General features: G+C 42.9%; 1 protein-coding gene across 2 annotated transcripts in view; it reads right to left on the reverse strand.

Moving 5' to 3' along the window:
- The window catches only part of KATNAL2 (katanin catalytic subunit A1 like 2), a 78,894-nt gene that overhangs the window by 31,434 nt on the left and 32,489 nt on the right, over positions 1-14,971 (reverse strand). For both annotated transcript variants that reach the window (XM_046672056.1, XM_046672057.1), the window contains exons 2-6: positions 14,478-14,548; positions 8,613-8,779; positions 7,099-7,141; positions 2,782-2,899; positions 1,565-1,663 (exon numbers count right to left, since the gene is read on the reverse strand). In XM_046672056.1, the coding sequence (XP_046528012.1) occupies positions 1,565-1,663; positions 2,782-2,899; positions 7,099-7,141; positions 8,613-8,779; positions 14,478-14,548 (498 nt within the window). The remainder of the gene's footprint in view (positions 1-1,564; positions 1,664-2,781; positions 2,900-7,098; positions 7,142-8,612; positions 8,780-14,477; positions 14,549-14,971) is intronic.

A 14,971-nucleotide genomic window follows, 5' to 3' on the forward strand; every position in this document is an offset into this window, starting at 1 on the left:
GTCTCTCCTAGAGGCAGAAGGAAAAAGCAAGAATGTGTGCAAAAACAAGTAACAATAACAGTAGCCAGCGTTTACTGAGGGTTTACTACGTGTGAGGCACAGTAAGCACAAAGGCTCTCTATTCACTGTAACATTTACAGTGGGCACTGTGATTGTGTCCATTTTACAGATGAGAGAAATGAGGCTCAGAGAGATTAAACAACTTGCTCAAGGCTACACAGCTGGAAAGGCCTGAGCCGGGGTTTGAACCCAGGTAGGTGGACTCCAAAGCCGGTGCCTTTAAGAGCAACACCCCTCCTAAATTTGCAGGGGACTTGAGAACCCTGAAGCCAGGGCCCCTAACAAGGCAATGACAGACTCCTTGTGGAGATGGGCCCCTGGCTGTACACCCTCATTCATCTGACGAACATTTGAAATGCTAGAGAGAAAACGGCCCACATTTTACTCTGAGGACATTTCTGCTGGAAAGAGAATTGATAGCCAGGCTCTTTCAAAGGTTAAGTGCTGGGTTAAAGAGTCCCTTCCTTGTGACCTGATCAGAAGCATCCATTCTTATCAACCTGAGACCTTCATGAGAGAAACTTAAGCCACAAATTGCTAGGCAGAAAAGTGACTGAAAACATGGCGAAAGTAGTGAAGGTGAACAGGAAAATAATTCTCCATGGGAGACACTGATTCAAATGGCATCATCTACAGCAATTACATATAACTGAGGCCCTTAAAGGAGCCAGTTCGGGCTAGCAAGGCAGCTCCCCTTGATTTCCAGGGAGATGCTCTTATTTCCTCTCCAAACACACACACCCAGAGTTTGGTTTGCCCGAGAAGAGCTGGCCAGAGCTAAGTCAGCGGTCCTCTGCTTTGAGAACTTGATCAAAGAAAGAAAGAAGACTTTCAAATAAGCACAGCTTTGGAGGTTACAATCAAGAGAATATGTTGGTGTGGGTGCCGCTGTTCATTCCAAATGACATGTTTTAACTACTTTTTGCCTACGTCCACCCAATCGGCGTCTTTCCTGTTTGAAAAACTATTTTTTTACGAATCAGGACATAAGGTTCATTATGAAAGGGGTAAAAATATCTATGAAGGATGAGATCAACCTTCTATCTATTGAGGTTTCACGGTTCATGTGAAATTATGTTTAAGCCCGGAGACTTACCTCCAAGGAGAAAGGTGACCACACTTATCAACTGCCACCAACGGGGCAGAAAAGAATGAGTATGAGGCCATGACTCCCTAATTAATGCAGAACAGTCACACCAATGTTTATTCATTTAATCACAGAATTTTCAAGCTGAAAGGGACATTAGAAGCCATCCCTTCTAAACCCCTCAATTGCAAATGGGGAAATTGAGCTCCTTCAAGTCCCTCCATCCAGAAAGGAGATTCAGACCAGAACCCGGGGTTCTCATCCTCATTCAGTGCTCTTCCCAGTTCACCTCATAGCCACCCTTTGATCATGACTTATTAACTCTTCTGTTTGACAAAAATAACGCTTTTTAATTTTCATTTTTAAAAAGAAAAATGTATCTCCCCTTCCAGTGTCAGGTTCGTGAGTCCAACGTACTTTTTGCGGGCAGACGCTGTCTTCTCCGCCGCCTCTGTTGATTCCTGATATACTTAAGCCAAAGTCAGTACTCACTACGTGGGTGTTATTGTCAACCTCCTGAAGAAAGAGGAAGACAGTGAGAAGTCAGCTGCAGAAAGCAACTTAGAGATGCTGGTTGTAATTGCCTATTCCGTCACCCCAAATTAACTGCTGTAACTGGGGAACCCCACACGTAATTTGGCCACTTCTGTGCAGACCCAACAAGATGAACTATCTGCCTGGACCGTGTGGAAGGAGCCGTCCCTGGAATCCTTGGGCTCCGAACAGCTTTTCCAGCAGAGGAAACAGCTGTGCTTTAACCCATCCCCACTCGCTGGCTTGTCTTTCTCCTGTGACAGAGGTGTTTGTGGCCAGGGGTGGCTGAGTTTGCAGAAGCAGCAGAGTCAACCAGCCTCCTGTGGGACTCGTCTCCCTTCCATTGAGTCAGACTGCAACCGCCAGAACCATACAACCTCCATGAGGGTGAGAGGTTCTTTTTGACTAATTGAGTTTCGTGGTTCTTGCTTTCTAACGACATCTTTCACGTTCATTCTTTCCATTCTTTTTCACAATTTCCATTGGTTCTCTTTCCTTTGAAAGCTGGTATGTTTTGTCCTAAACCAGAAGGTTCTCGCATCTCCTGGATCTCCTGAGTCAGGAGCCATCGGTTTCACCGCCTGCTGGGCTCTCTCCTCTTGCTGCTCATCTCCTCCCCCAGAAAGTCCAGTGTGGAGGTCTGGGGTGGGGATCAACCAGGAGTGCGTTGGAGAAACCCAACAGGAGACTCTGAGGCCCAGCCACACTCAACACCACCCCTGGCCTACTCTTAGGAACCCAGGGATGTGCTTCAGGACGGGAAGACCTGCCGCCTAGAATTACCTCCAATGGGCAGAGCAAGCTCTACAGCCGCCAGGCACTCCTGCTCTCACTGGGCCCAGCCACCCCTCGAGGCCCGCCACCCAGCGCTCAGACCAAGGAAGGGTTCTGGGGGGAAAGGAGGCCTCTTGCTCAAATTAAGAAACAAGAAAGCCTAGGGATTTGCCTGTGGTTTTAATCCAGCATACAGGAAGAAATCTATAATCTGCCAAAATTACACAACAATTTGAAAACATGGTCCTCAAAAAATAAATAAATGTTCTTGGGGCTATTTCTCAGCCACCTGTGATTTTACCGACGCCAAGCAAAGCCATCCCAACCTGCTTAGGATGCTCCTTATGGAGGGGCTTGGTGTCCCCTGGCTTCCCCACTGAGCTTTTGGACCGAGGCCTCTGCTGATTGATCCTGGGAAGATTTTGACAGCTGTCACTCATCACCCTAGGGAAAGGAACAAAGACCTTGGAGGAAATTATTGCAACCACTTAATTTGAGGTAACTGAACAACTTGTGTCACACACTTAAAGAAAGTTCTGGAAACATATGCAGATGCACCACAATAGGGTCATTCTATCTGCACCATCCTCCCACCCTGTCCATCCTGGTGCTGACTCCCTCCAGTCTACCCACTGGGTTCTTCCAGACTAGAGGGTCCGCCTCCTCCTGGAGCCCCCAACTCTCCCTCTTCATTTCCCCTTCATACCACCTGGCTCCAGCCCTTCTGCAAAGAGCTCTCTGTCCCCAAGAAGACATTCTTTACAAGCATTCTCCCATTGTTTCTTCTCACCTTCCTTAAAGAGCAGCTCGCAGGTCAAGGGGAAGGTATGAGGGAGGAAGGAGTCCTGCTCCCATTAAGAAACATTAGAAAACCTAGGGATCGGACCGGAACTTTAATCCAGGTGTACCTGCCTACTTAAAATACCTCTCATCGTGCCACATATGATCGACATCAAGGGGGTCTGGGGGAAAAAAAGCAAACCTTACCTCATCTCCGTTGTCACAGATTATTCATATTAACAAAAAAAAATTTCATCAAATATTGTTCACTTCAGGCAAAACAAATTGAGGGAGCTGGAAGTCAGCATAGTTGCTAACTCTGGTGGAGATGGGGAGTATTGACTGGGAAGGGAGTGGCGGTGGGGTTTCAGGAGTATATGTGCATTGTATATATGTTATACATCAATACAAATGTAAAATAAACGTGTTCACGACATCCTCATAAGTAGACATACAATTCAATAATGGGATGTTTTTAGATAGGAGATGACATCCAGAGAGTGACAGGACCTGCTTGGGGGGCAGAACATGAACCCCCACATCATCAATTGTTTGGTTCTCTCAGTTCTTTTGTCCTAACATTTGCAGGAGGTTTGCTAGACTTATTTCTCCCCACATTCTAAGTAGGCTCAGAGGGCTGCTATTTCAACTCCATTTCTTTGTGGGAAAGAAAAAGTTTGTTCGTGTCTAATATAAACACATAGCTATTTGGCCAGAAAGACGATCCACACCAACAATACCACAAATGTCTGCACGTGGTGCCCCTGTTTTGGGCCCACTGGGGTGAGTGTCCTAAGAGTGGACAACTAACCCTTTCTCAGGGCATCTGTTTTTCATCTGTAAACTGGGGATAAGAATGTCTGTCCCTCAGGCCTTTTGCTGACAAAAAAAAGGAAATAACTACAAAATGAATACCAAGCATTTTACAAGGACAAACCCTTATGAATAGCATTGTTTTAAATGAAGTGATGTTAAGGGCCAGCCCCGTGGCTGAGTGGTTCAGTTTGCACGCTCCACTTCGGCGGCCTGGGGTTCTCAGGTTTGGATCCTGGGCGCAGACCCTCACACTGCTCATCAGGCCACGCGGCGGCAGCGTCCACATAGAAGAACTAGAAGGACTTACAGCTAGGATGGACAACTAGGTACTGGGCCTTTGGGGAGAAAAAAGACAAAGATTGGCAACAGATGTTAGCTCAGGGCCAATCTTTAAAAGAAAAAGAAGAAAAGAAATGGAGTGAGGTTATATATTGCTAAATTTTCCTCTATGTCCTTGTGGGGCTGGCAGGGAATGAGGACTCTATTTTCCCACTTTGATTTCCCATTGGAAGCAACTAATAAAAAGATTTGCTTTAACATGACCAAAGATAAGTGCACTAATGTGTAAAGCAATGCAATTAATTTCCAGTCAGCTCTAATGATTGTAAATGTAATGATTGTAATGTAAATGATTTTTCCTAATATGGAACCAAGTTCACCCTGTTTTAACTGTAGTCACCAGTCCTAGATGTGCCCTGTGGAATTCTGCAAAGAAGGCCCCATCCCCCTTTAGCTCTTTCTTTCTTTCCTCCCCAAAGCCCCAGTGCAAGGTTGCACATCCCAGCTGCAAGTTGTTCCAGCAGCTCCATGTAAGCCACCACCACAGCATGGTAACCAACAGACGGGTGACATGGTTCCATGATCAAGAAGTGAACCTAGGCCGCCGAAGTGATGAGCATGGAACTTTAACCACCAGGCCATCAGGGCTGGCTCAACTCATCTCCCTTTAGAGAGTGAAGACCACTATTACATTGTTCCAACCACACACACCCCCACCCCCCAACCCTAAGTCTTCTGTTCTTCAAGCTAAGCATCTCCGGTTGCTCCACTCATTCCTAAGGTACTGGCTCCCAGATTCTTCCTCATCCTGGTCACCTTCCCTTTGTCCACTGTCTTCTGACCAATAGAGTCACCTCCTTCTTTCTATTGATAAGACACGAGACCACATCAGCAATCACATCACATTGTTGACTCTCATTGCATCTGCAATTAACTCTAATTTCTAAATCTCTGATTTTGTAATGGGGGAGCTATTTGTTGTGAATCTGGTTAGAGCTTAAACCTTATTTCATTAAATTTCATCTTGTTATTTTGGGCCCATCTCCCAAACTGTCAAGATCTTTTGGCACCTTAATTCTGTCACCCATCACATTAAATAACCTTTCCTCCTTTGGGTTATCTGCAAATCTGTAAACTGTGAGCTTGCTCTCTGGTGTGGGATGCAAGAATTATGAAAAGGCACTTTCATTTGCTAATAGCCAGTCTCATGACACAACCTCTCATCTCAATAACTATCTTTGAGGGTAAAATTATAAACAAACTCCATTCATTATTTTCTTAGTTATCCTTCCTGACTCCAACCACTTGCTTTCCAACCTTTATGCCTGCCATGTGCAAACATCTACTCAGAGAGGAGCTGAGGAAAGCCCAGCTGTTGCACAGGCTCCATCTGCAAAGGGAAGCAAAGCCGTCCAGGGACCTTCGCTCACAGAACGGCTCTGCCGGGTGAGAAACGCTGAGGAAATTCCAGGCGTGAATGCACGGCTGAAAAATACTCAGAACCCAAATGCGTTCCAAAGCTGGCCTCTTAAAATGCTCCTCACTGTTTCTATTCACAAGTAGTTATCATTTATTACCAGAGTTTGACTAGTTTTATGGAAACTATAAATAAAAAAATAGCACTCTGGTCAAAACAATAAAACTGTTCCTAAAGAACAGCACAAAGCACAGGGAGCCTGGGGCAGAGCATTACTGTGCGTGTGATCATGAAGCATGCATGGGCTCCACGACTACTTCATAAACGATTCCAGATGGCGTCGCTTATAAAAGGTGACATGCCTCTGCCCCTTCCTTCTTAGGCTGCAGACACAGGACTGGAGTCGCAAGAGCAGGGAACTTATCAGGGCCGCAGAATTCACCACACCTCTTGAGGACCTGATGAGTTGCTTATGCCCACAATCTAAGTTTTCTTCTTTCAATTACATTGTAAGATTTTTAAAAATTTTATTTACTGATTGAAGAGTTGTGTGGCCCCTACTGGAACCCCACTTTAACTTTCCCCTGAGGTTTGGGCTTTATTATAATAGCAAAAATCCACAGGCTTGATGCCCCAGAGCTGTGCCATCCTCGGCAACAGCGCCCTTGCATTCTTGATCATTTCTGAACAGGTTCTGACAATAGGGCTGTTGGTCGGGAGCAGGAAGAGAGGAATGGGGAGGACACTGAGGCAAGAATTGGGGGGCTTGTGTCTACCCAGAATGGTCAGGAGACAGAAGGGCTCCAATCAGATGCTACAAGTCCCAAAGGAGATTTGGATTTGAGAAGCTGGAGAAAGGAATATAAGATGAGCATGAGAAAAGGAGGGGAAAAGAAACACCCGATTCTCCTTAGACAATCGGAACATGTGATTTGGGAGTGCACAAAGAAATGACAGGTATGATTTAAAAAGGGAACATAGTACTTCTTGGGTGCTCACTATGTGCTTGGAACTCGTTATGTGTCAGAAACTTGTTCCAAGCTTATAAGTAGCAAAGCCAGGAATTGACCCTGGGTCTTTTAATCTCTTAAGTCCATGCTTTTCATACCACACAGCTTAGAAAGACAGAGCATCACTGGATAAAATTATTTGTGGCAAAACCAGGAGAACCAACAGACTCTGGCCCATCTGTAATATGAGAGGAACCCATGACTGGGCCCACCAAGGTCACATGACCACAGTCTGCTATTGCTGGTCGACAGTCACAGGGCTGCACTGGAGAATCTTCTGGAAAGGGATCCCATAAATTCCCAGAGCTGAGTTGGTCAAGTTGAGTTACTATTCACTTTACCTTCTGGTCTTTCCTCCACTTCTTTGTGGCAAATTATTTTCTGCTGTAGCAAAACAAATATTGGGAGAAAAGGAAAGAATTTTATTTTTAAGAGGAAGTGATTTTTCGATTAGCAGACATTTGGTCCTGCCCAAAACTTCCATAAGACATTTGGTAGATGCCAAAAGGTCCTTGACATTTGATCCTGTCCAAAATGTCCATGAGCATATTTGGCCCATGCCAAATGATTTTAGACAGGACCAAATATCGAGGACCTTTTGGCGTGAACCAAATGTCTCCACGGGCGTTTTGGAGAAGACCAAATATTAAGGACCTTTTGGTTTGGACCCAAAGTCTTATGAGCATTTTGGACAGGACCTTGTGAGCGTTTCCTACAGGGCCCCAAAGGCCTCAGATATTAAACATGTTGGAGACTATGGACCTAGTGGCAACTCCAATGTGGGCTAGCTTTATAATTACCATTTCATTAAGTTTTCATAAACTTGACACCATTTTGCTATGATCTGTGGGACAACAGGGTGATTGCATGAGTCTGGCAGAGAACACTTATCAGTCATACTCTGCCAGTTTACCTTAAAATAAAGACATTATATCCAATATCCCAGGAGAATGTGGTTCTAGAAATGTGCAATCTAGAAATCAGATCATGTCAGTAATAGTCCTGGTGGCCCAGTGGTTAGGATTCAGTGCTGTCTCTACCAACACCTGGATGCAAAAACCAGCCAAGGACGCCAAGCTCTGAATCCTGCATTGAAAGGGAGCTCAGATAAAATACTTCTTTCTCAGACCCCTTCCAGCTCTGAGATTCGGCCCTGGCTATTTTTAATTGACGTTCCTCTTGGTTTCCTGGTCCCCACATGAAATGTTAAAGTCTGTGGCTTAACAAGTGCCTTGTAAACAGGACAATGATCTCCCTTGGTTTATAATTACTTCCCCCACTTACAGACTTCCAAGTCAATGTTACTACAAAACATAGGGCCCTCACTTTAGATCTTTCCTCCAGCCAGCCTCCTTGACTGCTAACCTATACTGGGTCTTTGCATTATATTGATCATTATCTGGATTGATGGCTTTCAGAAGCATTTCATTATCTATACATGAGCTATTAGCTTCACCAATACTCATTTTCATGTTGTTTCCAAGATAGATAATAGGTCTTCCTAGCAAGAAAAAAGTCTTCTGTCATTTATCCTCTTCTAACAGCTCTTTCCACCTCTAAAGAAATGAAAGTAATGTCGTTCTTCTAAAAAGTACCTGTGATACACTGGGGTTTTGCTTTCATTGCCCTAAAACACACATTCCTCAAATAAATGCCAACACGAATAAAGGGACGTCAATGTCCAGAAGATCATGTTTAAATTGTCTGCACTGGATCTAAGAGAAGCCAAATAATCTTCCTGGTCTACTCTTTCAGTGCAGGACGGGGGGGCACCATCTATCTGGGAATAAAATGAGGAAGAAACACTAATCTTAAAGACGAGATAGAGCCTAATTTCTAGAAAATAGCCAAATACCTGGGTCTGATGCCTTTTTGACAATTTTTGGGTATTTCTGGAATTTTACAAAGTAATAGCTCTCGTATTCCATCAGAATAGTTTCAAGATCAACGTTGTCACAGACTTCAAAGCGTCGTAAGCCCAGTTTAGTTTCTTGCTCCAAAGCATTGGCTGTATCAATATATCTGACCGTTTCACAAAAGAAAAAAAACAAGAAAATTAACTGGGTAAAAAGAATAAAGGCTAACAGCATTAAAAATCCAAAGAGATTCAATACAAAGTGTACGCTTATATTAAATAGTACATTAGATGAAAACTAAAATATGTGAGGTTTGCCTGTAGAGTAAGGAGCCCATATACATCAAACGTAGCCAAACATTGTCTTTCAAAGAGGTTGCCTCTGGAAGCTACATATTTATTCCAATGACATCATGATTGTTCAAAATGTTTTGGGGAGTAATTAAAAGTCAAATAAGTAAATCAAAGAAGTCTTGTGATTTACCTTTACCCATTAGTAACCAAAAATGAGCATTTGCCCAACTTGATTACCTCTTTATTTACCAGGATTCATTTTAGGTAACATTTGGCAACTGCTAAAACCCAAATTCAACCCCAAAAGGTATGATTTACCACCACTGAGGTGGTGGAAATTCAAAAGTGAGGCAATTCAAAAGAATATATCATAAGCTCTGAAGGAAATTCCAAAAATATGTTGGTCAACATCATCGAGGAAGTTTAGCCTAAGAAGACATCATCCACCTGGATGTATTATTTCCGGTAATCTTTTCATCAGTCACACATTACACTACCAGGTGCCTCTGTACGTAAGCAGTGTTTTCACCGTGGGTTCTTCGCTGTCATTTTCAACTTATTTGTTCGTAAAGACTGTCCTACTTAAGTGAGCTTAGCGATAAAAGCAGAGGCCTTCTCTCACAGTCCTCTGAAAGTGGAAAGACTCTCCAGGTCTTAATCCTGGTTCTTAACTTCTTTTTAAAATCAAGGACTCTTTCCTGAGAAATGTGCACATGCGCCAATATGTACAAATTAGCACACAATTTCAGGGGCTCATCCAAGGATCTCAGATTAAGAATTCCTGCTGCAGGTCGGATTTCTATCTGTTTGATTTGAATCTTGGGAAGATAGAAGGAGAAAACCTTTTTTTTTTTTTCATTGTGCTCTCTTCCCTGGCCCAGATTCAGGCCAGTTGGAAGATTGAACTTTCTTAAAAGAGGTTTCTTAAAAGAGATTATGTCCAACGACCTTGCTAATTTTAAAGAATTTGCAAACGTCAATGAACTGTAGTCAGTCAGCTTCTGTACTTATTGATGGCTCATTAGGCTTCTGCATTACGTCTTAATCCCCATTTTACAGAGAGAAAAACTAAATCAATTTTTTTATTAATAATTTGTGTTTAGCATGAAGTAATACATGCTCACTTAAGAAAAACCTAAAAAATGCCCATAAGTCAAAAGAAAATTCAACCAGTCAGAGATAATGACTATCAACATTTTCTCTATTTTTCCAAACACTTTTCAATGACTAAATACACATAGACTTCCATATCTGCACTGGTAAAGCAGGAAAAAAAAAATGACGGAAGATGGGAACACACACTATTACTTGTGGTCTTTACTGACATCACATTATATTCTGAACTCTTTCCAGGATCACGGAGTTTTCACTTAAACAAAAATTACAAGAATAGGTGATGGCAGGCCCCGTATTTCCTAAACTAATTGATCTGGGGAATAAGCATAGATTGCTTCTGTATGTTTCTGTTACCCTGTTTGAGCTTGAATGAGGTCTGAACTTGAGAGGCTTGGCAAGAGCAGCCGCTAGAGGTTCTTAACCAACAGACAGGACAGGACTCCAGGAAGAGGAGCGAGCAGTAATGAGCAGAGCACGGCAGGAGATGGGAAAGCTCTTAACAAGCACTCAGGCCAGAGAGATGCACCTGTAGTCTTACAAGAGCCAGCATCCATGACCATCCACTGTCTGATTTTACCAACTCTCCCCCACGCATCCAAACTCTGCTCTTTGTGTTTCCCTAACTGTCCGCTCATGCCACACCCCTTCTCTCTCTGCCCCTGCCTAGAATGTCCTCGTCCATCACATCTGTCTATCCACATTCTACACATCTTTCAAGACCAGCTCACATCGCCTTCTCTACAAAGCTTTCTCTAATTGTTTATTCCAATCCACAATCATCTATCTTCTTTGCTAAATTCTTAGTATTTTGTTAAAGGCGGTCTATTTTTCTGCCACTGATATGTCCTTAAAAACACCCATAGTTCGCTTTTCATCTTGATAACTCACTCATAAGTCCCTTTCCCAGCAGGTCTCAGGAAAATGCAACTCTAGCAGAATTCACATTGACTCGAGATGCAAGGGGCCATCTTGTGGCAGAAAGGGGAAATGCATGCTTTGTAAACACGCGGTAAGCTCTCTAGGCCGTAACAGCACCTGCAGGAGAAGGGATAGCTAGTCTGACTTTTGTTTTTCTGGCTTTTTGTTTTTACAGTTCTACTTTCTGATATAGTTTCTGGAATACAAAATATATTACAATAAAAATCAAGAATTATCTGTGTAAACGACTGTGCCTTGCTTTCTAATTATTCTACCCATCTACATGCCAGTAAGTTCCTCAGTGGCTATTCAAACGACATGTACTGAGCATCTATTAATACTATGCTTACAGTCCTGGGCTCTTGTAAGATGAGTTCAAGTTTTATAAGAGTCGATTAATCTATGAAGGCAACATTTCTCGAAGTTTTCCATGGAAAACTTGTCCCTAAAGATGGCCTGTGAAAAAATGTGTTCCTTGTTCAAACTGGTTTGCAAAACCCTGAATAGTGTGACGTTAGCACAGATGTTCCCATTGCACATTAGTCAAGCAGATGATCTGAGAAGTCCTGAAATAAGGGAATCTGTTTAAATTAGTTTTACCCAATGTTTGCCAAGCTTATTTGATCACAAAACTCTCTTAAAGTAACATCTATTAACATTCTGTAGAACCACTGTTCCACACACTTAGAAAACACAGCCTTGAGGTGTTTTAGCCCAGGATTATTTGAATGGAGCTGAGATTTAATAAAAAGATAAAGCAAAATGGGCCAAACCCACATTCCAGTTGCTTTCTTTGCTGAACCAGGTTCGGTATTAAAAGCATAAAATCCAAATTCCACATCCTCCATAGTAAAATGAGCAAGTACTCATACGTGCTTACCTTGTGTCAGGCACTATACTAAGCATGTCACATATTTAGTTCTCATACTAACAGCATCTACCTGATACTTGAACACCATCTCCCATTACTCCATTTTATAGGCAAGGGAACTGAGGAAAAAAGAGAATAAGTAACTTGCCCAAGGTCACTGGTTACCAAGGAGTAGAGTGGGCATTTGAACCAAGGCAGTCTGGTTCCCAAGACCATGTGCCTATCCAGGAAGCCCTTCCTACCAGGCTAACCCACCAGCCCTTATCTCAAAGCAGACACCTGGCACCATGCTGCCCTTGCAATTGCTTTCCATAGATGGGTGGTGAATGGTGAGGAACAACCCACCGCCTGGGTCATCAGTTTCAAGAAGATCCTCTTATTCCAGATGGAGAAACAGAGGCACAGAGAGGACCAAAGTCAGCCTTGCTCTGCTTGGGCTTTCGGTTCCACCCCACTTGTGTGTGTGGACACAGAGCTTTAGCAGTTGAGCATCAGTTGACTGGTCTGCCTGCTAACCATTTGAGAGGAAGCACTCATTTCTCTAGTCTGAGACTGGTGGTGACGAGGAAAGAATAAGTTGTTTATTATTTAAGCAAAATTTAAATCCCCAACACCAAAAAGAGAAGTGTTTGATAGAACTTTGTGTTTCAAAGTAAGCGGACTGAGAAATGTTTTTATGTTAAAGATGATGCAGTTCATCACATTTATAGTGGAAAAAAGCCATTTCCAAAATTGTGATATTGAAGTGTTATGAGAAAGGCCACATTTTGTAATTAAAGATCTTGCATGATCAGTCAGGGGGAGAAAATAAATCAGGTTACTCACTAACAAAGTTTGCTCAAAGGTGCAGTGTTATAATTAGTCCCCAAAACGCATGCATCCGAAATTTTGGCGAAAAACTCAAATCCTTTAATGACTTGAGTAATAAAAGAATGCTTAAGTACAGTTGCAGAGATTTCATTTTCTGACTTTAAAACGCCATATTTAAAAAAATAAAAAAACCTCAAGAAATATGGCCCACCCACATTTTGATCTTCCTGAGGTGATCCTCAGAGAAAATCAGATCTTCCACGTTGGAGCAAAGGAACAGGACCCTAGAAGGCTTCTGGAGGGAGACAGGCCTAGAAAGTGCCCCCACTTAGAGCCAGCTGACTTTTAGTGAGCTCCTTGACTCCCCTAAGCCTCAGTTTCTTCAAGTGTAAAATGGGGACCTTAATACTCCCCGTAAAATTTAAAAGTTCCTCGAGGTCTCTCGAATGCTCATTCCCCTGGAGAGGGAGATAGGTTTATTGAAAACAGCTGTTGCTGGCTGGTTCCGAGAAACAACGATGAACTCTCACTTCCTTCTCAGCTGCCTCCGGCCCGCCTCATCTCTTTCCTCCCTTCCGCCCCAACACTAGGGCTAGTGGGCTCTCAGATCTGACTTTTGGTCACAGCAGCTCCCTGATTCACTAGCAGCTACTCTGTGTCTCGGAAGAAGAGATGCTCATTCAACCTTTTGGGAAAATGCCAGTAGCTGGTTGATTCTTCATGCTCTAACGAAGGATTTCTCCATCTTGGCATGATTGGCATTTGGGGCCAAATAACTCTTTGTTGTGGGGGCTGTCCCACACGTTGAAGGATATTTAGCAGTATCCCTGGCCTCTACCAACTGGAAGCCAGTGTGACAGCCAAAAAGTTTTCCAGAATCACGAAATGACCCCCCAGGGGCAAAAATCACTCCAGTTGAGAGCACTGCTTTAACTCAAAAGTTTTAAGCCCTAAACCTGCAACCTAAATATTTTCTTCCTGGCTGAAACTTGAAAAGAAAGGAAGCTCTAAACAGTGCCCTTCAGACACTGTGGATCAGTTCTCTTCCTCTCACAATACCCAGCATGTCAGCAGCCTTCATTGTAAGGGCTTGCTCCTTTTTAAAGGAGGTAGGTAGCCAAACTCAAGTGCCTTCCAATTTCCTCCTCTTGCCAGTTATAGAACGGGCATCGCACGGAAAACAGAACTGAGCATAGATGGTCCAGGTAAATGTAACACTTTTATTTTGAGGGACGGAAAATTGAGGAATAGGAGCATTATTTCTGTGTGCAGAGCCAGCAATGGGAGCCAGGAACCTCATTTGAAAGACCTACGCTCTCTTCAAACCTGAACAAAGGGAAAGTATCTCATGAGCTGGGTGGCTTTGCTGATAAAGTTTTCAAATGCATCACGTGGAAAATATCTAGGTAAACGAGGCAGTACAAGTCTGGGTCTCTGTTGTGGGGGCGGGGCAAGGATAGGTGGGCGGAGGGGATTTCCAGGACAGTGAAGCTATTCTGTGTGATATGACTACAATGGTGGATGGAGGACATTATGCATTTGTCAAAACTCGGAGAACTGTACAAGAGTGAACCTTGATGTAAACTGTGGACTCTAGCTAATAATGATATATTGATTTTGGTTCATCAATTGTAACAAACGTACCCCACCAACGTAAGATGTTAATAATAGGGGTGACTGTGTGGGGGTAGGGAGTTGCCAGTAAATGAGAACTCTCTGTACTTTCTGCTCAATTTCTCTGTAACTATAAAACTTCTCTAAAAAATAAAGTCTATTAATTGTTTCAAAAAGCATGTGTCTGGAAAAGTAGAGGTCAAAGAGGAATCATCTCTGTAAATATTTGTAAGGTAACATACCCTTCTTGTGTTAAATAATGCAAAATCAAAATAAGAAGATTTTTTCGCCGTGCTTCTGTCCTCATCTCGTACTGTGAACAAAAAGGAAAATTTAGATGGGACGACAATGAGATATAACATTCCTTTTATAGCAATAAACCCCTGAAGGTAAGGTAACCTGTCAAAACCAAGAAGCCTGACTTAAAGGCTGGAAGGCATTTTGAGGTCTCGAAGGACATATAAAGTTGTTTTCCATTGTTATTTTCTTCTTGGAGCTGCCTTCTCGATTATAAACTGAAGACATAATGAATTAAGTTAGGATTGTGCTTTACTAGTTAACCTCTTACTGCCAAGCTAATTGGCACTTTATTGCTGGTAACCACAAAGAAATGAACACACACATTCCTACATGGACCAGGTTAAGGAAGTGATGGTAAAGATAAACTCATGAGCCAGAGATCAGCTCTGACTTCACAGGTACTTACCTGCTGCTACATCTTAGGTCCACTCAGAGT

Source organism: Equus quagga, chromosome 9 (assembly GCF_021613505.1).
Source record: "Equus quagga isolate Etosha38 chromosome 9, UCLA_HA_Equagga_1.0, whole genome shotgun sequence".
Taxonomy (NCBI): Eukaryota; Metazoa; Chordata; class Mammalia; order Perissodactyla; family Equidae; genus Equus; species Equus quagga.